This window comes from Cynocephalus volans, chromosome 5 (genome assembly GCF_027409185.1).
Source record: "Cynocephalus volans isolate mCynVol1 chromosome 5, mCynVol1.pri, whole genome shotgun sequence".
NCBI classification, from domain to species: Eukaryota; Metazoa; Chordata; class Mammalia; order Dermoptera; family Cynocephalidae; genus Cynocephalus; species Cynocephalus volans.
The window spans coordinates 92675149-92702170 of NC_084464.1; the positions used below are offsets into that span (position 1 = coordinate 92675149).

A 27022-nucleotide genomic window follows, 5' to 3' on the forward strand; every position below is an offset into this window, starting at 1 on the left:
AGATAACCCCAAGGATGGGAACAGAAACAGACAGAGACTTGGCAAGGCCTTGCACCTGGCTCCTTGCATGGAGCCCCCAGGGCTTATGTCCCCCTCCTTCCTGCTTTTTTCTTCTCATGTTCCATTCCTTCAATCTCCTCTTTAAAACCCCCTCAATAAATCTGAATTGGGGAGATGGTTTTAGTCTGGCCATTCTTCAGGTTTACAGGAGAGAAGGGTTAGCCTAACACCTCTCATCAAGTCATAGTACTTCCAAATTAAAACTGACTTCCATTTTCATCAACATTTCACTTTTGAGTTGTTTTTGTTTGGAGGAAGGCAGTGAAACTTGTGTACAGTAACAAGATTTTGACAAGCCTAAGCCAGGAGCTGAATGCCCTGGGGTAACAAATTTTGGCAAGCCAAGCTGGGTTTTGGGGCAGACTAACACTAGAGGATCGGAAAAAAGGGGGTGTCGGGAAAATGGAATAGTTTAATCAGGCCCCCTCGCCTTAGGTCCAGTTGGGTACAGTGCAGCACATTCTTTGTAAACGAGTTGTGTGTGGCTGGAGTTAGTGCCCATGCGCAGCACCGCCACCTGGCTGGCGTTTACTGCCTCGGGTTCCACCCCGCATGGCCCATCCTCTCCAGCGTACAGCTCCAGTGAGCTTCTGCTGGGACAGCAGAATGGGCCAAGCAGGAGCAATGGCTGTAGCGGGCACCACCATGGCCGACCTGTAGGCCAAGGAGGAAAGGGAGAGAGTTGTGTGGAGCAGCGGCTGGAACTGCTGGCCAGCAGAGAGCTCGCATCTAAAAATAAAGCATGTTACTTTGCTGGCAGCTGCTCAGTTTTTCTTTGGACTTTGCTGGTAGCAGTTGAGTTTTGGGTTTCTCTTTGGACTGCCTAGCTCCTAGACATGTATGTGCAGAAATAAAGACTACTCTTTCTTCAACCAAGACTCCAAGGACTTTTTTCCCAGTTACCTAGCTCATATACCTGCATGTGAAGGGTTTGTGACCCAGTCTGGACAACAGACTTGAGGGGTCTGTGAGCTCCAGACCTAGCTCTAGCTCTACAGGGGGGTTGAAAAATTATCTTGATTGTGCAGTGAAGAGAGATCAGTGGCAACCTTTCAAAAAAGCAGTTGACTCAAACATCATTTACTTAGCAGGCAAAGCCCTTTGTAAGACATACTCTTATCTAGAAGTACAATACATAAAAGTAATAGATCAGGGCTGCTGTGATATAACAGAATGCTTATCTAGTAACCACTCCCTCCATGTGGTCACCTGAGGTACTTCACAGAAACCTAGAACTTTGGAGATGATCTTTTTGAAACCAGTGAACTAGATAATCCTGGAGGTATCTTTTTCAGCTCTGATTTTCTATAATTCTGTAACTACAATTGAATCTACTTTGTGTGAATTGGGGCTTTCATTTCTCTGCATTTTAGTCAAAATCAGATACTGGTACATTTCTTAATACAAAGAAATATCCTAAGCTTTATTTTCTTGATTAAACTACTAATTAATTTTGCTTTTCCTTTTTCTTATAAAAGTAATAAGTAAACTATGTGCAATTCTGGATGTGTTACATGGTTATGTCTCTAAAAATAGGATCAAAAGCTAAACAAACTTTCTTCTAGACTGATTTTAGGGGGGGTTGTCCTTAATAGAATCATCATTTTAATAAAGTATCTTTAGCATTATTCTTCAATATTTTGCCAGGATTCAAAACATTTTCTTTTATTAGTAGTACTAACATCTTCTACCTTTTATTCACCTTCAATCCACTCATTATAATTTATTTAACAGAGTAGAATTAACTTCTTTCTAACATAAAACATATTTAGGTCATGGAACTTTCACACAAGTAGATGCACCAAGAATCTTCTTGATCTTTCACCATTCATTTGCCTTTGAAATATTTCTGTGGTTCTAGAAAATGGATTACAGGTTAAAATCAAGCTTTTCCTACCCTTCACCAGGACTTCCTTTCCACTTTATGTAGACACACTCTTTCAGATTGCTAGACTGGTCACTCAAAACATTCTCTTTCATGATTTACTTAAATTGTTGGCTAATGGGAGCTAACAGACCAAACACTGTACAGTGGGAAGTTTTGGAGATTGTCTAATAAATGTGGTAGATTAAGCATGTGCATTTCTATCCACTTTAACTCACTAAAATGGGAGTTCAATACTTTTTTGAAAGATAGAAAGTAGATGGAGAAGTTAATAGAGCATAAAACAAAGAAAACAATACTAAGTGCTTGCAGAGAAGGATACCAATGCAAGCAATTTATGCTGCATGCTGCAGGACCCCAGAATGGATCAGGTAATATAAGAAACAGATAACTGAGAAGGTTGCAAGGAGGAGAAGTATGAGGTATGGAACTGAAAACAAGGAGACTGGTAAAAGTTTACATAAGGAGCACTAAACCTCTAGGTGCCCTCCTTCATTTCTGGGTTTATTCGGCAGAAAAGCTGAACAACAGAAGCTCCAATCCAGAAGATTCAAACAAACAGAAGAGAAAAACTGAAACTTGGAGGTAAACTTAAGTGAAAGTATACCTACTGTCCTAGCCCCTGTATGTCCTATACTCTAAGAATACTAATAGCCAGATAAATGCCACCAAGCAAGAGACTGGTGGATTGGTCTCTGGACAGGCAGAGGAGTTCCAGAAAAAAAGAACTGTAGAGGAGTTTCAAGATGGCGGCGGCTGCGGCGGCTGGCGCGGAGTAGCTGAGGTGTAAAAGGCGGCCACTGGGCCTCAGGCAGCCGGGAAACTTGTGGACCTTCCTCTCACCATCTCTTAAGGGAGGACTACAGCTGCTGGCCGGTCGTGGGGGCTCAACGCCACTTTGCCCCCGGTAGGAGAGGCTGCCTCATTTACAGGCAACAGCTTTGAAGTGTGGAGCAGGAAAAGAACTGTTTCTGAGCTGCAAAAGCGAGTCTTGAAACAGGGAACACGGCGCCAGGGCTGCTGTGGATGCAGCCAGGATCCCAGAGGCTGGGGCCGCACTGAAGGCGGCCAGCTGCCCTATTCAGGATTCGAGGTTTCAGGCCGGCATTAAAGAAGATTCCTGGGAGCGCCCGAGCCGCGCCGGGACTGAACAGCCCGAGGCGGCAGCGCCGAGAACACGGAAGGTGACAAACCAGAGACAGAGAGCGAACACCCGACCTGGCACAGCACTGTGAGTGATCCCTGGCTCAGCTCTGTTTGGGGGGTGGATGCCCACGCGGCTCCCGCCTGCACCACCAGGCCACTCACCGCCCCGGTGCTGCCTCCATTTTCCCAGGTGCGGGCAGCTCCGCCCTGCTCGGCCATCACTGAGCCCTCCCACTCGCTGGCCTGGCGCGGGGCTTTCTGGAGCCTGCAGACCAGCCTCCTCGCCCACTCCCTCCGCAGTTCTCTGGTGGGGCTGGGGGCGTGGGGCATCCTCGACCAGTGTTGGGAGGGCAAGGAAGTACGGGCGAGCCGACTGTCACTCCACCACACCCTGGACTCCGGCCCCGGTAAACTTCCTGTTACTGGGAGGCAGATACCATCTCTGCGGCCACCAGTTTGGAAAAAAGCTTAACGAATTTCTGGTTGGGAATAGTGTGGTAGGAGAGTTCCCAGGTCCGCTTGAACCTGCTGGAGAGCAGGCTGCAGGCGGGAGCTAGACTCGGTTTATACAGGGGGGATACAAAGGTGAACAAGACCCGAGAAAGATCTACACAGTGCTACAAAGGCACCCAGAGAGACCGGTCGTCTGTGCCTAGCAGAAACCTGGTAGACTTCCTGGGCGAGGCAGTGCTGAGCGGGGTCTTGAAGGCCCAGCTGATAGACGAGGGGTGCAGAAGACACACCCCAGCCCAGCACAGTGCGCACAGAGGGGGGAGACGTGCGGCCAGGGAGGCGGAGACTCGACAGAAACCACACACCCGGTGGGGTCGCCACTGCACGATCTAACAGCCTGGGCCAGAGCACACGGAACGGGGAGAAGTCCTGTACAGGAAGTGAAAGCTCAACAGAGATCACACACCCTGTGGTACGTGATCCACCAGCCCAGCAGAGTCCAAGCTGACCAGAAAGGTGGATCCCCGGAGAAGCCCAAGACCCGAGGCAATCACACACACAAGACACTAGAGGCCAACTGAGCAGTCACGGCGGGAGCCATACCAAATTGGCAACCACAGCAACATCCTAGTTAGTCATTAGTCTCAAACCAGTGGACTGTGAAACCCCCTGCCACAATGAATAAACACCAAAAAAAAGATACGAGAAATACAAAAAATCAAGAAAGTACACCACCAAAAGTTAATAAATCTCATACTCTAGATCCTATAGAACAAGAAGCCCTTGAAATAACTGACAAGGAATTTCGAGTGATAATTCTAAGGAAACTGAATGAGATACAAGAAAACTCAGCTAGACATCATGATGAAATGAGGAAAAGTATACAGGATCTGAAAGAGGAAATATACAAGGAAATCAATGTCCTGAAAAAAAATGTAGCAGAACTTGCTGAACTGAAGAAGTTATTCAGCGAAATAAAAAACACAACGGAGAGTTTAACCAGCTGGCTTGTCGAAGTTGAAGAGAGAACCTCTGAACTTGAAGATGGGCTGTTTGAAATAACACAAGCAGACAAAAAGAAAGAAAAAAGAATCGAGGACATGGAAGAAAATCTGAGAGACATATCAGACAACCTCAAGCGCTCAAATATCCGAGTCATGGGTATTCCAGAAGGGGAGGAAAATGGAGATTCCATTGAAAACATATTCAACAAAATAGTGGCAGAAAACGTCCCAGGTATAGGAAAAATCACAGATCTTCAGATCCAGGAAGCTCAACAATCTCCAAACGTATTCAACCCAAAAAGGCCTTCTCCAAGACATGTCATAGTCAAATTGGCAAAACTCAGAGACAAAGAGAGAATCTTAAAAGCTGCAAGAGAGAAGCGTCAAATCACCTATAAGGGAGCCCCAATAAGGTTAACATCAGACTTTTCATCACAAACCCTAAAAGCTAGAAAGGAATGGGATGATATTTTCAAAATACTAAAAGACAAAGATTGCCAGCCAAGAATACTCTACCCTGCAAGGCTATCCTTCCGAAATGAGGGGCAAATAGTATATTTCTCAGACAAACAAAAACTGCGGGAGTTCACTACCACATGACCACCCTTACAAGAAATCCTCAAGGGAGTACTGGGTTTGGTTCCTGAAAAATAACTACCACTGCCATAAAAACCTAAGAAAAATCTAAACCCGCTAGTACAATAAAAATGGCATTCATGAAGAGAAAACAAGCTAACAAAAACACTATCTACAACCTAAGGAACCAACAAACAAAGAAACCAAACAGTAAATCAGAAAGCAAGGAACAAAAGACACCTAAGACAACCAAACAACCAATAAAATGCTAGGAAGAAATCAACACTTTCTATAACAACTCTTAATGTAAAAGGCTTAAATTCCCCAATTAAAAGACACAGACTGGCTGACTGGATCAAAAAGCAGGACCCAACTATATGCTGCCTACAAGAGACTCACCTCACCCATAAAGATTCACACAGACTAAGAGTGAAAGGATGGAAAAAGATTTACCATGCAAACAGAAAAGAAAAACGAGCTGGAGTGGCTATTCTTATATCTGACAAAATAGACTTTAAACTAAAAACCATAAAAAGAGACAATGAGGGACACTACTTAATGATAAAAGGATTGATCCATCAAGAAGACATAACAATCATAAATATGTACGCACCCAATGTTGGAGCAGCCAGATTTATAAAACAAACTCTATTAGACCTAAAGAAGGAAATAGACACTAATACCATAATAGCAGGGGACCTGAACACTCCACTGTCAATATTAGACAGATCATCTAGGCAAAGAATCAGTAGAGAAACACAAGATCTAAACAAGACTCTAGACCAATTGGAATTGGCAGATATCTACAGAACATTCCACCCAACAACCTCAGAATATTCATTCTTCTCATCAGCACATGGATCATTCTCCAGGATAGATCACATATTAGGTCACAAATCAAGTCTCAATAAATTCAAAAAAATTGGAATTACCCCATGTATCTTCTCAGACCACAATGGATTAAAACTAGAAATTAACAACAAACAAAACTCTGGAAACTATACAAACACATGGAAATTAAACAGCATTCTACTTAATGACATATGGGTCCAAGAAGAAATCAAGCAGGAAATCAAAAAGTTTATTGAAACTAATGAAAACAATGATACATCATACCAAAACCTGTGGGATACTGCAAAAGCAGTATTGAGGGGAAAATTTATTGCATTAAATGCTCACTTCAGAAGAATAGAAAGATGGCAAGTGAACAACCTAACACTTCACCTTAAAGAACTAGAAAAACAAGAACAATCCAATCCTAAAGTTAGCAGACGGAAAGAAATCATTAAGATCAGAGCAGAACTGAATGAAATTGAAAACCAAAAAACAATTCAAAAGATCAACGAATCAAAAACTTGGTTTTTTGAAAAGATAAATAAAATTGACAAACCATTAGCATGGCTAACAAAAAAAAGAAGAGAGAAGACTCAAATAACAAAAATTAGAAATGAAAAAGGCGATATTACAACTGATTCATCTGAAATACAAGGAATCATTCGAGACTACTATAAACAACTATATGCCAACAAATTTGAAAATCTGGAGGAAATGGATAAATTTCTGGACACACACAAGCTCCCAAAACTGAACCGTGAAGACGTAGAAAACTTGAACAGACCAATAACAATAAAGGAGACTGAAGCTGTTATCAGAAGGCTCCCAACAAAGAAAAGCCCAGGACCAGATGGATTCACAGCAGAATTTTACCAAACATTCAAAGAGGAATTGACACCGATTCTTTACAAACTATTCCAAAAGATTGAAACGGACACAAATCTCCCAAACTCATTCTATGAAGCAAACATCATCCTGATACCAAAACCAGGTAAAGATATAACCAAAAAAGAAAACTACAGGCCGATATCCTTGATGAATATAGATGCAAAAATCCTCACTAAAATACTAGCAAACAGAATACAGCAACACATACGAAAAATTATTCATCACGATCAAGTGGGATTCATCCCAGGGATGCAAGGTTGGTTCAACATACGCAAATCAATAAATGTGATACACCATATTAATAAACTCAAACACAAGGACCATATGATCATCTCTATAGATGCTGAAAAAGCATTTGATAAAGTTCAGCACTCATTCATGACAAAGACCCTCTATAAGTTAGGTATAGAGGGAAAGTATCTCAACATAATTAAAGCCATATATGCCAAACCCACTGCCAATATCATCCTGAATGGGGAAAAGCTGAAAGCTTTTCCTTTAAGAACAGGCACTAGACAAGGATGCCCACTCTCACCACTCCTATTCAACATACTGTTGGAAGTACTAGCCAGAGCAATCAGAGAAGAGAAGGAAATAAAGGGCATCCAGATTGGAAAAGATGAAGTCAAACTGTCCCTGTTTGCAGATGACATGATCCTATATATCGAACAGCCTAAAACCTCTACAAAAAAACTCTTGGAATTGATCAATGATTTCAGCACAGTAGCAGGATACAAAATCAACACACAAAAATCAGTAGCATTTCTTTTCTCCAATAGTGAACATGCAGAACCAGAAATCAAGAAAGCCTGCCCATTTACAATAGCCACCAAAAAAATAAAATACTTAGGAATTGAGTTAACCAAGGAGGTGAAAAATCTCTATAATGAGAACTACAAACCACTGCTGAGAGAAATTAGAGAGGATACAAGAAGATGGAAAGATATTCCATGCTCTTGGATTGGAAGAATCAACATAGTGAAAATGTCCATACTACCCAAAGTGATATACAAATTCAATGCAATCCCCATCAAAATTCCAAAGACATTTTTCTCAGAAATGGAAAAAACTATTCAGACATTTATATGGAACAATAAAAGACCACGAATAGCCAAAGCAATGCTGAGCAAAAAAAATAAAGCTGGAGGCATAACACTACCTGACTTTAAGCTATACTACAAAGCTATAATAACCAAAACAGTATGGTTCTGGCATAAAAACAGACACACTGACCAATGGAATAGAATAGAGAATCCAGAAATCAACCCACACACTTACTGCCATCTGATCTTTGACAAAGGCACCAAGCCTATTCACTGGGGAAGGGACTGCCTCTTCAGCAAGTGGTGCTGGGATAACTGGATATCGATATGCAGGAGAATGAAACTAGATCCATACCTCTCACCGTATACTAAAATCAACTCAAAATGGATTAAGGATTTAAATATACACCCTGAGACAATAAAACTTCTTAAAGAAAACATAGGAGAAACACTTCAGGAAATAGGACTGGGCACAGACTTCATGAATACGACCCCAAAAGCACGGGCAACCAAAGGAAAAATTAACAAATGGGATTATATCAAACTAAAAAGCTTCAGCACAGCAAAAGAAACAATTAAAAGAGTTAAAAGACAACCAACAGAGTGGGAGAAAATATTTGCAAAATATACATCTGACAAAGGATTAATATCCAGAATATATAAGGAACTCAAACAACTTTACAAGAAGAAAACAAGCAACCCAATTAAAAAATGGGCAAAAGAGCTAAGTAGGCATTTCTCTAAGGAAGATATCCAAATGGCCAACAGACATATGAAAAAATGCTCAACATCACTCAGCATCCGGGAAATGCAAATCAAAACCACATTGAGATACCATCTAACCCCAGTTAGGATGGCTAAAATCCAAAAGACTATGAACGATAAATGCTGGCGAGGCTGCGGAGAAACAGGAACTCTCATACATTGTTGGTGGGACTGCAAAATGGTGCAGCCTCTATGGAAAATGGTATGGAGGTTCCTTAAACAATTGCAAATAGATCTACCATACGACCCAGCCATCCCACTGTTGGGAATATACCCAGAGGAATGGAAATCATCAAGTCGAAGGTATACCTGTTCCCCAATGTTCATCGCAGCACTCTTTACAATAACCAAGAGTTGGAACCAGCCCAAATGCCCATCATCAGATGAGTGGATACGGAAAATGTGGTACATCTACACAATGGAATACTACTCAGCTATAAAAACGAATGAAATACTGCCATTTGCAACAACATGGATGGACCTTGAGAGAATTATATTAAGTGAAACAAGTCAGGCACAGAAAGAGAAATACCACATGTTCTCACTTATTGGCGGGAGCTAAAAATTAATATATAAATTCACACACACACACACACAAACCGGGGGGGGGGGGGGGGGGGCGGGGGGAAGAAGATATAACAACCACAATTATTTGAAGTTGATACAACAAGCAAACAGAAAGGACATTGTTGGGGGGGAGGGGGGAGGGAGAAGGGAGGGAGGTTTTGGTGATGGGGAGCAATAATCAGCTACAATGTATATCGACAAAATAAAATTAAAAAAAAAAAAAAAGAACTGTAGATTCTAACACTTGGATATGCCTGAATTTAAAAATAAAGAGTAAAATTTACATACATTTTAACATTATAAAAAATACAGGTTACCCCTAATATACAGTATTATTTGTCCTAACAGTATATCACTTACCCTGCACTTAATTATTAAAGATAAGTTCATTAAAGGTTTTAGACTTCTCCAAAAGAAAAATTTGAAATGTTGGCAAGTTTTACATTAAAAGTAATAAATGTGTCATTTAGCACTTGTTTTTAATAGAAAAACCTAACAAAGGAGGGTAGTTTACAAATCTTACAAAGACAGAATCAGAAATTAGACTGGGTATTAGGGTCTACAGCTATTAGCTGGAAATGTCATATTAAGCTATGATAACTGTGGTAGGCTGGAAAATGGTCCCCCACGAAATTCAGAAACCTGTGAATGTTACTTTACATGGCAAAAAGAAACTCTGCAGGTGTGATTAAATTAAGGTTCTTCAGATGGGAAGATTATCCTGGATTATCTATGTGGGCCCTAAATGCAATTACAAGTGTCTTTTTAAGAGGGACCTGATGGCAGATTTGACATAGGAGATGGCAAGGTGACCACTGAAGCAAGATGCTACCCAGCTGGCTTTGAAGATGAAGGAAGGGGCCACAAGCCAAGGAATGCAAAGAATATGGCTCTAGAAGCTGGAGAAGACAAGAAAATGAATTTTCCCCTAGAGCTTTCAGAGGGAGCATGTCTCTGCTAACATGTTGATATCAACCTAGTGATACTGATTTTAGAATTCTGACCTCCAGAATTGTAAGAGAATAGATGTGTGTTGTTTTAAGCCACCAAGTTTGTGGTAATGCATTAATGTAGCCATAGAAAACTAATAACTAACTTTACCATAGCGTTTTCTAAATTTTAACTTCTCATGTATCACCCTCATGATTTCTGTCATATCTAAATACCACCAGTACTTTTACTTACTATTTTTCTTTAAATTAATTCACCCTAAATCTAAAACATATTTTTAAATGGAAACTTTATACCTAATGGCATACCTTATACACCATAATTGAAAACAGTACTGCTTACCCTAAATAATAAGTACTCCTAAAATTAGATATGATGGAATTAATCAATGATGCTAAATTCCAGTAGATATGTTGCCTATGGAATGGTCTAAAAGGAGACCCACACTCTTTGTTGAAAAGGGAAAGATTAGCAAGTCTTAGATATTAAAAACTAGAAATAGACTTTCTCCTTATAATCTTAGAGACTGGAAGAAAACAAACAAGAATGTAACTAAATTTCTTACTGTATAATGCAATGCCATTTAAAGCCCTTTCCCTGGACCATCTAAAATCACATCTCCTCTCACCACCATAAGCTACACCTGTCTGTAATCAACTCTCGTCTTAGTTCATTGTTCAGAAGACAGAACAAGTGAAAAAGAGAATTAAGGTATTTCCTTTGAATATGCAAGAGCAACCATAAAAAGTCCATTTCACTTGGTAAACAAAAGGAACTTGATGACAATGTATAAGCACAGTGGTTTCAATTCCAAAGAATTAGGTGAGAAAAATCTTAAGTTTCTCTTCCTTTAAAGCCACAAAGAGACATCATAAGAGTCAAGAATTATTAGAAAAATATGTCTTAACTATGAACGATAAATGCTGGCGAGGCTGCGGAGAAAAAGGAACTCTCATACATTGTTGGTGGGACTGCAAAATGGTGCAGCCTCTATGGAAAATGGTATGGAGGTTCCTTAAACAATTGCAAATAGATCTACCATACGACCCAGCTATCCCACTGTTGGGAATATACCCAGAGGAATGGAAATCATCAAGTCGAAGGTATACCTGTTCCCCAATGTTCATCGCAGCACTCTTTACAATAGCCAAGAGTTGGAACCAGCCCAAATGCCCATCATCAGATGAGTGGATACGGAAAATGTGGTACATCTACACAATGGAATACTACTCAGCTATAAAAACGAATGAAATACTGCCATTTGCAACAACATGGGTGGACCTTGAGAGAATTATATTAAGTGAAACAAGTCAGGCACAGAAAGAGAAATACCACATGTTCTCACTTATTGGCGGGAGCTAAAAATTAATATATAAATTCACTCACACACACACACACACACACACACACACACACACACACACACACACACACACAAAAAAAAAAAAAAAACCGGGGTGGGGAAGAAGATATAACAACCACAATTATTTGAAGTTGATACGACAAGCAAACAGAAAGGACACTGTTGGGGGGGAGGGGAGGAGGGAGAAGGGAGGGAGGTTTTGGTGATGGGGAGCAATAATCAGCTACAATGTATATCGACAAAATAAAATTTGAAAAATAAAAAAATAAAAAAAAAAAGAAAAGAAAAGAAAGTTTAAAAAAAAAAAAGGAAAGAAAAATATGTCTTAAGCTCTGCTTCCTTTAGCAGAATATCATAAATATAGCATTTGATAATGTCATCCAAATTCACCTATTTTAATAAAAACTTAAATTTATATTTTTTTAAAAGAAGTTTAAAAAAGTCAAATCTCCGTATAGGAGCTATAAGTACAGTCTCAGTCTGGAGCTTTGGCAAATCAAAATTCTGAAAGTGGAATACACAGAACCACACAGAGCACACAGCAGGTAAAAATAGAAAAATCAGTCTCTGTGAGAGAATTTAAGGTTAAAATTGCAAAACAAAATAATGAAAAATAACGTAGGCTACACAGTAGAATAAAATTTTGCATATGAGGGAGAAAACTGCTTCCTGCTTACTCTGAATGGACTCATGCTAAATTGAAGCCTATTCTGGATGGCATAGTCAATATATTTATACCTAGAATACCCTTTAGAAGATTTATCAAAAATATAGTAGGAATATAAAAGAATCACTGAAGATAAATAGCATGGGTAGACATGTGACTAAGCAGCATATTCTTCTTACAGCCAGATACCGTTTTACCAATTAACAGTGAAGTCCCATTAAAGGACACACGGTGAAAACAATGAGAGGTCTATATTAATGGCAAAAACTAATAGAGTTAAAATTGGTACAGTATGCTTTTAAGAAATAAGAAACTAGACAGAAAATAATCATGAGAAATTAAAATTACAAATAAAACATATCAAGAAACAAAGACTGAAATCATTAAAATTTCACAGAAAATGAAAATGATGAACCAGATACTAATAACTAGGTCAGTATAGTACTGTGCCATCAATTAAACTGTTTCCAAAATAGGTAGTTGTGAAACATTTTTTTCTAATAAGTCTTTCATAAATATAAACTACGAATCTGTTATAATAATTTAATATTTCTGAAAGAAACTGACAATGTCCACTCATGAACAAAATGTGACCCTTTCAGAGACATTCCATTTACTCTATAATCTTACTAATTTAGGAGGTAAAGTCTATAAAAGTAAAAATCCTATTGAAATGATGGCAGGAGGAAAAAAACAGGAATATAATCATGTTATAGTCGTATTATGAAATTTCATAGTAAGTCCATTTTATCTATTTCAATTGCCTAAATTTCCACCTAAGAAATATTTCCGTTTTAGAAAAATTAAAAAGAGTATTTTTTTCTCTTTTATTAAAAATTCATTACCTAATGCATTTTCACCAGATACTGGCAGAAAGGAATTCTTAAGTACTGATTTATATTCACATATATTGATCATCATATGATCATTACAGAATTTCAAAGCTAAACTGCTATAGCCTTTACATTTTAGAGATGAAGAATTGGAGAACCAGAGATATTTAGTGGCTTATCTTAACCAGAGACCACTTCTAACTCATTGGGAAGTCTCTTGAGAAGAATATACAAAGGGCAAAGCTCATGTTATTATTTCAGGAAGAACAGCTGTTTGGATTCTGGACTCTGCCAGAAAACAAGAAGAAATTTAAAGAAAGTTACTGAAAAGTTTCTTGAAAGAAAAAAGATACAGCATAAATTATATTATACATATGCATGTGCAGCAAGGAAGATGAAACAGCTATAAATGTAAAAGATGTTTGCCAACACTGGTAAATTATAAAATCAGTAAAATCTGAAAGGCTAGTGGAAAACACAAGGATGCATTTTCATTCCTTTAACAAACATTTACTAAAATTGGGCCAAACACTATCCTAGACACTGGAGGTTTAGAGATAAATAAGAAACCTTAGAGAAGCCCACAATTCTTCTGAGACAAAAACATACCATACCTTGCGAAGTGGTGGCTACTTCTTTATCTATTGTAAGAAACAGCAAAGCATGCTGAACGAAATCATTTCTGCTTTGAGAATAATAATCATTTAAGCGATCTGTGTTAGTTCTAAAGATGTCTGGCAATTAACTAACAACTGCTGAAGAGGAAAGATAGAAGAAGACATTACTTTTGGCTTCACTAAAGCAAACCATTCCCCCATAAATCCTATGGAATAAAGAGCAAGGAAGGAACTGTGTATGCCCAGAAATCCAAGATCTCATTAAAGCCCAAACTGCTTCCATTTTTAGTCACAATGTTACATTTCTCTTGGACTGGTAGCCTCAGAATGATATGAGCTGGCACCAGAGAACCTGAGAAATACCATGTCAGAGAAGTGGAAGGTATGACTTAGAAATACGTCTCCTCAACAACATCAACTTAAGAGTTTCAAAGGCAGCAAATGCACAAAAAAAAATGGGATCATTCTATGAACTCATCAGAATTTCATCTTTCTAGAAACTGGAGACTGGAATCAGGACCCCTTGAACGGAGTAAGTTTAAAATCCCAGGGCACAATTATAAAAGGTAAGAACCTAGGAAGTAAAAAAGAGATCCGTGCAATATTGCAATGCACTGGGATTCAGAAGAGGGAGAAGGGAGGGAGGCTAAGCTATTTCAATTAAATAATAAAGAAATATAACCTTACTTGGTTCTGCAAGCTGGAGAAGAAAGCTATATCATTATACAGAGAATTACAATTCAACTGAAGACCACAAATGAATTATGTACAAATGCTATGCCACATGAGAAAGAGGAAGAGAGGAATCAATATACCTATGCCTGTAGTGTCCAATACACGTGTGACCACTGAGCGTTTGACAGGAGGCAAGTACAAGATGTGTTGCAAGTGTAAAATTACCACTAGACTTCAAATACCTACTACATAAATAATAACTGTTTTATACTGGGTAAATGCTGAAATGTTAATATTTTTGATAGTCATCTAAATAAAACATTAAAATTAATTTCACCAGTTTCTTTTTAACTTTCTTCATATGGCTACGAGAAAATTTTGTAGTATATATGTGGCTCACATATGTAGTTTGCATTATATTTCTATCAGTCAGCACTGTTTCTCTCATATAAGACTTTCTCCCAGAATATAATTTTACTAGGCCAAACAACAGGGATGGACTGGAAAGACAGTACAAATACAAGGGGCTGTGAAGAACCTACTGAAAAAGCTTGAGTGTAAAACAATGTGGACTCAATCTGACATGATAAAAAAAGGAATAGAAATCAAAGATAGCCTAAAAGTACAATGTGATGAGCCACTTAACAGACTTTAGTAACCACTTAAAAATAGGATGTCCCTAATAGAAGTGTATAACATAGTAAAGAAACAGAATACTAGAGGCAAAATAAAAGACATGGTTGAAGGTTGATTTGGGAGTCCACAACACATAGCCATAAAAATAAATATGTCTCTATAAAGAAAAGGAAAGGGAGATAGAAATATCTTAGAAGAAAAGTATAAAGACAAACAGCCATTCAAAAGGAAGAAGAAGCAGAGAAAATCTGGTCTTAGAAGGTTTATTACAAACAGAGAATCTGAGGTAAAATTATAACACCTCTCTTCAGTTCAATTGTCTAATATTATTATCAATTATGACCTATCAGATAAAATTTTTAAAAATACAAAATTAAATACGTAAACTAAGAGTAGACCTACTAAAACTTCTGGAAATTTTTGACATTTAGATCAGTTAGTCTTGAACTACAAAGTTTATTGTACCTTTTCCCTAACTCTCTAGTACATATAATAAAGGTAGAATTATAACAAGTTGCACAGAACTATGCAAACACAATAAACAATTTAGGGCCAAGTCACAGTCATAGAACTGTAGAAAGTAATGAGCAGATTAGAGACTACTGAGAATAATCTCCTCAGTTTATAGCTGAAACAAAAGCCTAATAACTATAAGGACGAGTTTGTATAGCATCAGGTTTTCAAGGTCACTCAAACCAAGAAAGCAGAAAACATAAACTCCAAGAAGTAGGGGATCTAAGAGAGAAGAAAGGTAAATGGAATTTCCAGGATGAGACAGTGAAAAGAACTTCCAAGAAGAAAAGCTATGCAGCAGGACTAGAGAATGAAAGACTTCGGGAGGAATGCCTTCAAGCAAAAAATGGACCTGATATATTTGATTGCACTGAAAAAAAATTTAACAGTTCTTTTTGAGAGTCTGAGGGAAGAAATACTGATAATCATAACAAATGAAAATATAAGACAATTCCCAACTCTATGCAAAAAATGTTTCCTAAGAAAGAAAATATGATAGTATACTATACTACTTGACTCAAATATAAACAATATTTATGTCACCATAAAAATATAAATACTGAATATTCATTTGACCAAACATATAATTATAATGGGATGATAGAAGGAGAAAGGAGGATAGGTGTTTTGGTGGAATTAGAGGGCTCAATTCTATTCTTCACAGTAGAAAGTAAGCAGATCATGTAAAAAACAGAAAACTAAGAAACAGCAGCATAGATTTTGTAGAAATATGGAAGTAAAAGCAAAACAAAAACAACAGCCAAAATAACCAGCTAAAATAACAGAAAATGACTGCCTCCTAGGACTGGCACTTTGGGTATAGGGAATGTAAGAGAAGAGACTGCTCTATTTTTCAGTATAAGTCATGCTATTTTAATTGACTTTTTAAATCATAGGTATGAATTTTCATGTATTACTTGCAACTTACATAATTTTTTCCACAATAAGAAATACTAACTTCATTATTTTCAATATATAAAAAAAAAGAGGGCAAAAACTGTAAGAAATAAGGTGGCAGAAATCCTCAAGAAACTCTTACACTCAGATTCAAAGGTATACCTTGATCAAAGGTATCATAATCAAGTGGCATTTATATCTGAGGAATGAAAGGATGGGTCAACATGAGAAAAATCAATATAATTTCTACAAAAATGGCATAAAAAGGATAACAGCATGACAATCTCAATAAAGAAAAGGCATTAATACCTTAAAATTAATGCTTTAGGTGTTAATGCCTTGTAATGCCCAAAAGCTACTTATGATTTTTTTTAAAAACTTTTGGGACAACAGAAACAAAAATTTCTTAACACAATAAACAGTATCCAACAGATACTGACCATAAACACACTTAATGGAGAGAATTTAACTACTCTTGCTTTACGACTGATAACAAGGTATAAATGTCTCCCTTTCCTCCATCCAATTAAATCAAATATTTAATTCAGTACTAGAGATCCTGACCAATATATAAAATTAGACAATTATTAGAACTAAGAGTATTCAGCAAGATTGTTGAATCAATAAATTAAATCAATAGTGTAGCAGTACACTAGAAGTACCAACCAAAAAAAGAAAATTAAACACCATTCACTATAAAAACAGAAAATGATAAATATCTGGAAATTAGCCTAACAATAATAAAAAACAAACTCAATTAGAGAAAAGAAAAAAAACTAAAAAGAGCCAAACTTATTCATTGAGAAGGTGATTTAACACTGTAAACACATCAATTTTCTCCAAATTAATCTAAGTTCAAAGCCATTCCAACTAAATTCCTAACAGGAATTTTTGGGTAATATGACAAATGAACTATGGAACTTAAGAATGTTAAACCAAATGTCCATAAATATCTAAGAAAATTCCAGCAAACAGGGAGATTTGCCTTACCAGACATCAATTATAATGTCATTCCAATAAAAATTGTGGCTACTAGAATGGGACCAGACTAACAAATCAACAGACTATACCAGACATTTCTTTTACATATACCAAAATCTCATATAGGCATAGGTCTGAACCATGAGTTTCATACTGAAATTTTCTGTAATTACAGCTAGACTTAGACTTTACTTCTTTCAATCTAGGGAGACTGAGCCTGGAAAATACTGGAACTCAAAGATCCAACTTCTATCTTCCTAAGACAGTGTTTTCTGCAATTTCCATTTCCAGCCTTTACCTTTCCTCCATCTCCTCCTCCCTCAACCACAGAAGATAAGATTTATCCTCCCTCTGTTTGGCAAGGAGGGCTGGGAAGAAGACAGAAGTCAATCACATATCATGTTGTACCTAAATTTGCATTACAGAAGAGTTTTACTACTTGTGGAAAACATACAGTAAAGTAATTGTGTAAAGCATTAAGTAATATAGTGTTTAATACATAGTGTCTAAAATATTAGTTCCCTTCCTTTCAAGTACTCTATTTGATGTCTCTCTATACAACTTCTCAACTAGCTCATATCCTCATTTCTTTTTTCTTTTTTGCAGTTGATTTTCCTGTCCCTTTACCAATTCCTCCCTCCCTTCTCCCTCTCCCCACTCCCACCCATCAACATCATATCTGTTCACTTGTCTTAACAAGTTCAAGGAATTGTGATTGTTGTGTCTCATACCCTCGTTTCTAAGGACAGAGTTAGTGAAGGCAATATGCAGCACATAAAAGGGTGGTCACACATGAAATACAACTCTTTTTTATAGAGTAAGTGATTCTCATACTTGAACATGTGTCAGAACCACGTGGACAGCTTGTTAAAACACAAACTGCTGGACTCATCCCCAAATTTCTAATCAGTAGGTCTGAGGTGAACTGCATCTATAACAACTTGCTGGGTGATACTAATCATCCTCCATGTGCCACACTCTGAAAAACACTACCCTATAGAGCACTGGTCATCAAATGAGGGCAACTTTGCTGTCCAGGGGAAATTAGGCAATGTCTGTGTATATTTTTGGTTGTCACAACTGGGCAGAAGGATGCTACTGGCATCTAGTGAGTAGAGATCGAGAACGCTGCTAAACATCCTACCATGCACAGGACAGCTCCCACAGCAAAGAACTGTCTGACCCAACACATCAATGGTGCTGAGGTTGAGAAACCCTGCTACAGAGTAAAACACAGCTTAGTCCAAATAAATGATACAACTATTAGGTTGGTAAAAGTTCTTCAGTGCACTTCAAAAATTCAACATGGGATAAATATTCAAAAATTCTATTTTTCTTCAAATATTGACATCTCTGAATTTTACTCACCTACAGCAAAATGAAGTTTTAGAGACATTAATACTTAAAGGTATACCAGGGTACAAAAGGAAATGAGCATTTATGTAATGCTATTGGCAGTTTTCTAGTAAAGAAACATAAACTAACATTCATTTTGCAAGAATTATAAGAAATTAATTATATTAAAAGACTAACTTCCTTAAAAACTAATGACCAACAGTGTTCATTTCTTAAGCTGAGTGAAAACAAATAGGTGTTCATTTTAGTATTACATATATTTAGATATAAATGAAACCTATCATAACGAACAATTTAACAAAAAGCAGTAGTCACAGCACTCAATCCTAAGTAAATATGTCTGAGGAAAATGTACTTTATATGTACATGTATATGTATATATTACATACACAAACAGAGACAAATGAACTTACTCCGATAGGCTGAAAAATAAGTCCATCCATTTCATGGCTGACTTCTTTGGCAAAATTTCCTTCAAGCAGCTATAAAATAAATGCAAATGTAATCCTTAGAAATACAAAAATCACTTTAAAAATCACTTTAATTTCTTGATAAGCTTTATAAAAACTTAATATATAAGCTGTAAGAACTGAAATACAAAATAAGGGAGAGGGGAGTGTCCAGAGGAATCTAGGTTAATATACTGTGAAATGAGAGCTCAAATGCTCTCTACACACAAAGAAAGGATAAATTTTTGCAATGATAAATATGCTAATTATCCTGATTTGGTCATCACACATTAAACATAATTACTGAAATACAACTCTATACCCCATAAATATGTATAATCAACATGTGTCAATTAAAAAATAAATTTTTTTTAAATACATAAAGTACAACAGTCCTAACTACAACAACCACAATAATGGATAAAGTATTGAAAATGTATTTTTAAATGCATTTCTAAGCCAACACAAAAGGAAGGAAGACATAGAGGCCAAAGACAGAGTGAAAGTAGAAACTCTGGAAAGAATAGAGTGAAAAATAAACACAGACAAAAAGGAGACAGCAAAGAAACTTGCTTGGGGGCAAGAATTTGTAACCACAAACTAGCTCAAACCTGGGGATTGCAGTCCAAAAATGCATTGTCTGTGTTTTCCAAAACACTCAGAGAATTTTTTTTAAATCGTTCTTTGTTGTCTTGTTTTTTGTTGTTTTTATATTTTTTCAAATAGAGAATTTCATTACAGGAGATACACAGTACAAAATACAACTGACAGTTTTTTCAATGCCTTATCTACTACACAGCAGAGTTATAGGCCTTAATACCTTCTAATTCTGATCAAGTAGTTTTAAATGCTTCTTTTTAACAATTTTTTATTATTTTGAAGAAATCATGTGTATCACTGTGGACGCTCTGAACACTGATTTCTGCATTTCAGGGAAAAGAATAGAATGTACTTTCACAGAGCCAGGTAACATCATGCTATGCAGAATCTGCCCAATCAACAGAAAAGTCAAGATACTTCTGGGATTCAAATATGTCTCCAAAATTTTGGATAGGCTGTGTGTTAAACATCCTTTAATCACAATCACATCATCTTGAAAGCACTACACTTACAAAACTATATGTTTCCAAAAGCAACAACCAAAACTTCAAGTCTATTTCCCCTGCAACAAAATCTGTGCTTCTCCTTCCAAACTGTGACTTCATTTTCTGTGCCATTTCATTCTTCAAAATCAGTAATTTCTCTAAATTGAGGGCAGTGCAGATTTGAGTTTGAATTTCCTTAAAACTATAATACCCTTTTGCCACATTTACAGACAAAAATTAGGCCAGAGATTGCCAGAGGTTGAAGGGGAGGTGTTCGGGGACAAGGTTAGAGGGAGAGTTAGTATTTAACAAGTTTCAGTTTGAAAAGATGAAAAAGTTCTGGAGATGGAAGATGGTGTTGGTTGCACAACAATGTGAATGTACTTAATGTCATTAACCTGCATGATTAAGGGGCCGGCCCGTGGCTCACTTGGGAGAGTGAGGTGCTGATAACACCAAGGCCATGGGTTCAGATCTCTATACAGGAATGGCCGATTGGGAAAGCCTGGTGCTGACAACACCAAGCCAAGGGTTAAAATCCCCTCACTGGTCATCTTTAAAAAAAAAACAAAAAAACACTGGACGGCTAAAAATAGTTAAAATGATAAATTTATGTTTTTTTTTTTTTTTAACTGTAATGCTCCTAGTATTTCCTTTTTGTTTCTTTTTCCACTTATTATAATTGTAAGAAAGTGGGAAGCTGGCAAATTGTGACTCTTAGAGCCATTCTATCCAGAGTTTGGCCAAATGGGCAGAAATTTCAGGACTGTTCTGAGATTCATACTCTTGTCTGCAATTCACTCATGGGTTTTAATGACTGAGCCATCTGGAGGATATTTTCTTAAGTAAAAATTCAATATGGATTAAAAGTACTGATTTCTTATAAATTCCTTTCAAAAGAGAAAAACTTCAAGCATCGAAATGCAAAAATACCGGCTTACATTCTTGCTGAAAATTTGAAAGGCAGGGTAAAGTAAAGTCTTTCTTTTCATATACGTGATATATTCATCCTAGAGGATAATAATTTTTGAAATTGGTGCTCATACTGAGAAGTACTATATACAAGGATCCTTCAAAAAGTTTGTGGAAAAATAGAATTGAAAGATAATACAAATCTTTCCATGAACTTTCTGAAGTACACTCATATATATATATATAATTTTTGTGTACTGTTTCAACTTTTTTCAAATATCCATAAACTAATAATGGGCGAAGGCTCAACCAAGACAAAAACACATAATCTTGATACTTCTTGCACCACATCATGTAAGAAAAGTAACTTGATAAACCTATAGCACAAATTCTGCTGAGCAGAGATTCAAGGGAAACCACAAATACCACAATCATCTCTTTTAGAAAGAAAAAAAGGTTAAAAGAGTCTTGATTTGTTCTCCTTTTATTGTAGGTATATCATTTATGGCCAGTAAACATGGCTTTTCCATTCTTCAACCAAACTTCTCAAATTCCTATAATGGACCATTCCTGTATATAAAGCATAAAGTATCAATACATACTTTACATATATAAAGTATAAAGTAACTTTAAAAATCCAGTTGACAAGACTCTATACAACTTCATGTTAACTGCTACAGAAATAAAAGTAACATGACTTTTTATTTTACTCTAACTTTTTATGAATCAGAGAACCTAATGGACTATGAAACTTCTTGGGTCAAAATAAGCACTCCTTTGCACTACTCCAGATGATGTTTCTTTCTTTAACACACCAACATTTACAATATCACCTATCATGTACTAAAGACCTATGAACTGTTGTTGTGCTTGGTACTTAACATATCATTCAAAACACACAACTCTTCATGAGATGTGTATTCTTGTGTATTCTTAAGTTTTATATTATTATTCAACTTGCCAGGAAAGGAAATAAGGCCATCAGACATTAAGCAACTAACTAGCTTCAAGTCACAGAGCTAAAAAAGTAAAATCACTCAGAACAGATTTCAATCAGACTACAACTAAAAGTAGGGAAATAACCAAAGTCTTCTCTGACTGCCTGAAACAAATGCCCCAAAGATTTTTGCAACTTCCTAAATATACAGGTCTTCCAACAGTCATTTAATATTTACAGACTTGAAATGTGTTGCAGAATATGAGTGAAGTGAATATAAATGGAGGTAAATTTTGAAGAGTAAAAAATTTTTAGGGAAAGCGATGAAATATAAAAATTTTATTAACATTGTATAACTTATTTGTAACTTATTTATTCATATTTGAAATCATATATAAAGTAATATGTTAAATTAGAAATACTGCTTTTTATCTACTCACAATTCTTGAAAGAAAATTTACTCAAACTTGTTATGGGCATCTTCTACATATCAGTATCTTCATCAGTACCCCCAATATTTAAATCATGTAACATGTTTCACTGCTGTCTCTGAGTTACAGCATACTTCAAAGTATACATGAGACTCTCACTGCAGCTGTTATTCCAAGCTACAGGTACCATTAGAATAACATTAGAAAGAAATTTTTCCCCTCATTCGTTCTATAGATCTATATTCATAATTTTGGAAATGTTTTGCTCCTTAAAAGTTATCTTTAACGAAAGATAACTTTCCACTTTCATTTAAAATGTAAAAAATGACAAGAGAATGTTGCTTCTACCCTGACAATAATAAAAAAGCAGATAATCTATAAAAATCATAACTTTTGTTAAGGCCATCAGAAAGCTAACATCTTCAGGCAATCAGGTGAACCGAATCCCAAGTGCCTCCAAAGAAGGATGAGACATATGAACTGACTCACCTTTGGAGAGCACAGGAGGAAAAAGTGGCAGCCATAAATGTGAGTACAAAGTAAACCAAATGAACGTATGATCAATTCTTAAGAATGAATTAGAAGCCCCAAACACAAGAGGAATCCACACCTACTCATCAGCTCTTTTCCCTAGGCTTCTAACAATTCAAAGGAAAAATTGGGGGCAGGGCAGGGAACATGAGAAAGCCTCACTATGGTTGCCAATCAGACATTAAAACCCTCCTCCTTCTCAGACCCTTCCTGATATGAAGCAAAAGCTATCTGAAAATGAAGTCATATGCAGCTATAAAAGGGGCTAAAGATGGCCTTGGGCCACGGATATTGATAAAAAGCAGAAAAACTTGTTCCTGCCAAAACATCCCACCTATGCAAGGCCAAAATTAGGCTGTCAAGAGAGAGAGGGCAAGCCAGCTGAGGAAAAAGCCCATGCCTGAGACTCAGGGGCTCGGGTTCTGCTTAATACAAAGGCTGGGGGAGGAAAACCAAGAAAACCCCACAGTCCCCACAAGTCTGGCACTGAGTGATAAGTAATAATTGTTTACCTACGGGGGAGAGCATGAGAAACATAAAAACAGAATACTCTGTGGTACAGGGGAGCAGAGCCTACTGAAAGGTAAAAGTGAAACAGGAATACTGTGGGGAAAACCCTTTTGTTCCCCAGGGCTCACAATAAGCACAAGTAACGCAGCCAAGGCAACCTGAAGTCTTTGGAGCACTGGAGATATAACTATATAACAACACAAACCCATCTCAAATACAGAACAGGCTGCTTCGACCACACACACCCGCCTAAACACACACAAATGAAGTCTATTAACAAACTGAAAGAAGTATGCCCATTACTAAGCATATAGATATTTACCTCTTTTGTTCACACAGAAAAAATGAATGGCTAACATCCAGTAAAAAAATGATCTCTCTCACACACACATACACAAAACAAGAATAAATAACCTAAATCCAAAAGATAAGGCAATCAACAGAACAAGACACAGAGAAGGCTATACTGTGGAGTTAGCAGACTATGACTTTAAAATAACCTTAACGATCTAGAGGAAAGGGTGGAAAATATACATGAACAGAGATGGAATTTTAGCAAAGACATAGAAACTATAAAAATTACACAAATATAAATGAAAGACATAAAAAACAGTATCTGAGAAAAAGAATGCTAATTAATGGGAATAATAATAGGATTATCAGCAAACTAAAGAATCACTGAACTTGAAGAAGAAAGGTGTATGGCACTTTTCCCAACTGAAACATAAAAAGAAAAAGGAGCAGGGAAAGAAACGGAACTAAAAATCAAAGAGCTGGGAGACTGTAGCAAAAGATATAACAGCTGTACAATTGAAGTATGACAGGAAAAGAAAGATATGAGGGAGCAGAAGAAACAGGAGAACAACACCTCAGATTATTACAAAATTAATTAAACACACACACACACACACACACACACACACACACACACACACACACACACACACACACACACACACACACACACACACACACACCAAGGGACTCTGAGAGAACACGAAGAAGAAATTAAGAAAAAAGTTTGTCATAGCCAAATCCCAGCAAAAGGGGAGGAAATTACATGTAGAGGAACAAAAATAACATTGGTGGCAGACTTATTAGAAATTATACATGCCAGAAGACAATGAAATACTGGCTTTAACATACTAATAGAAACATTAATCCAACAATCTTTAGCAAATGAAAATATCTTTCGAAAATGAAGGCAAAATAGAGATTTTTTTTCAGGCAAGACAAAGTCTGGTAAATGCATTTCCACCAGACCAGAACACAAGAAAATCTAAAAGAAAATGTACAGGCAAGGAGAAATATGATACAAGAATAAAATCTGATATCTAAAACAAACAAGAAAAAGGGCAATAGAAATGGTTAAAAAGTAAAATAAATACAAAACATCTGTTCCTGTTTTTTATTTCTTTAAAAGATAATTGACTGATTAAAGCAATAATACTGACAATGTATTCTGGGGTTTATAACATATATAGAAGCAAAATATATAAAATAAAGGAGAATGATACTGTTCTATGGTTCTTAGTCCAACTGTCAAGTGGTATACTATTACTTAAAGGTAAACCGTGAAAAGTTAAAGTGATACTATAAATCTTGGAACAACCACTAAAATATACAACAAAGACATATTCCTAACAGACCTAAAAAATGAGGATATAAAGGAATAAAAACATTTCAAGTAATCCAAATGACAGCAAGAAAAAAGACAATGAGAACACATGCAGCAAACTACGTAGTAAGCCCCAGAAAGGGCACAGCTCCCGCACAATCAAAGTCCAGCCACAGGACCCTTGCTCCACGCAAGACAACCACATCAGGGTCTTCACTTAAAAACTGAATTAGGGTTCCCTGCGAGCTTAGGACCCTCAGGCACTCTGATAGCAACTGGTAAGCTCCATGCAGACCATCCCAGACAACAGCATTCCAAGTACCTTTGTCTGGCAGTAGCTAGAAGGACCCTGAGAAAGCCACAGGCCCCAGGTTCTTGCCATCAGCCTGCATGAAGTGCAGGTGGGAGGCAGAGTAAGCAGGGCATAGAGGTATTTGGCCTTTCCCACCCTCCAGGAGGCTGTTCATGTGGGCCACAGCCACAGAAGAGGTCTACCCTCAACGCATCCACAGGGTGTGGGTTCTTGGGGTAGATTCCTGTGTACAGGCTTGATGTCCCATAGCCCACATCTAGCACCTGCAGTGGACAGGCAACCCATGCCTCTTGTAGCAATGGCAGTAGGAACCCCTGGACTTACTTGTATCTAAAGGACCAAGTGAAGGTGGGGACACTGCCCAGACATGGCTGGGCATGGAACCGATCCTAGAGACAGCCAACTATAGTACAAATTGTCTTTATTGGTTGCAATAAGAAGTGGAAGAGAAAAAAAATGTGAAGATTAATTTTAGGTGTCAATTTGGCTCAATTAAAGAACACATAGTCAGTTGGTAAAGCATTATTTTTGGGTGGAGCTTTGAAGGTATTTCCATAACAGTGTGTGAGCCTGAGTGGACTGGGTGGGAAAGATCCCCCCTCAAAATGGGCAGGCACATCCAATCGGTGGGGGCCCAGAGAATAAAAGCAGAGAAAAAGGCAAATCTCTCACTCTATCTGATAGTGCTGGGATATACTCTTCTCTTCTCTCTGTGAACATCAGAACTCGAGACTCTTCAGGCTTTGGGCTCTAAGACTTAACACCAGCAGCACCTCCGCTCTCAGGCCTTTGGCCTTGGATTGAGAATCACACCATCAGCTTCCCTGCTTCTGAGGCTTACAGACTTGTGCAGAGCCAAGCTGCCAACACCCATTTTGTAGACAGCCTATTATGGGACTTTTCAACCTTCACAATCACAAGAGCCTAATACCTAATTTATTACCCTAATAAATCCCCTCTCATATATTTACATACATATACTATTGGTTCTGTTTCCCTGGAGAACCCTAATACAAGGGGATAGGACAGCTCCCATTCCTGGGGCAGTGTACACACAATACTTGAGTGCCACCTTACAAAAGTCCTATAACAATTTTAAATGTATATGCACCTAAAAAGAAAGCCTCAAAATGCATTTAAAAAAAAAAAGATAAGAAAAGTAGGGGGGAAATCATCAATTATACATGGGAATTTAACACTCTTCTCTGAGTTCAGTGAATGAACAAGTAGCAAAAAAACTCAGTAGGGGTAAAGATATCTTGAAGAGACACAGAACACAAGCAGACAGAAAATTAGTCAGGATATGGAAGATTAGAAGATCACTATAAAACAACCCGACATAATTGACATTTACAAAATACTCCATCCAACAACAGGAGAAAACACTTTTTTTCCCAAAGTGCACACAACACCTGTAAAGGTTAAAGTCATACAAAGTATATTCTCTGAACACAATGAATTAAATCAGATGCCAGTAAGAGAAAGCTATTTGGAAAGTCATCCAATATTTTTGAAACTAACACTTC

The 27022-nt window shown here is 37.3% G+C and overlaps 1 protein-coding gene and 1 pseudogene across 6 annotated transcripts in view; both read right to left on the bottom strand.

The window, feature by feature from the left end:
* The window catches only part of RNGTT (RNA guanylyltransferase and 5'-phosphatase), a 303195-nt gene that overhangs the window by 145908 nt on the left and 130265 nt on the right, over positions 1-27022 (bottom strand). For 5 of the 6 annotated variants that reach the window (XM_063096565.1, XM_063096563.1, XM_063096566.1 and 2 more), the window contains one exon: positions 19124-19192. The exons of the other annotated variant lie outside the window; for it this stretch is intronic. In XM_063096565.1, coding sequence (XP_062952635.1) covers positions 19124-19192 — 69 coding nt within the window. The remainder of the gene's footprint in view (positions 1-19123; positions 19193-27022) is intronic. 6 annotated transcript variants of the gene reach the window in all.
* Positions 24233-26370, bottom strand: LOC134378166 (citrate synthase-lysine N-methyltransferase CSKMT, mitochondrial-like; annotated as a pseudogene).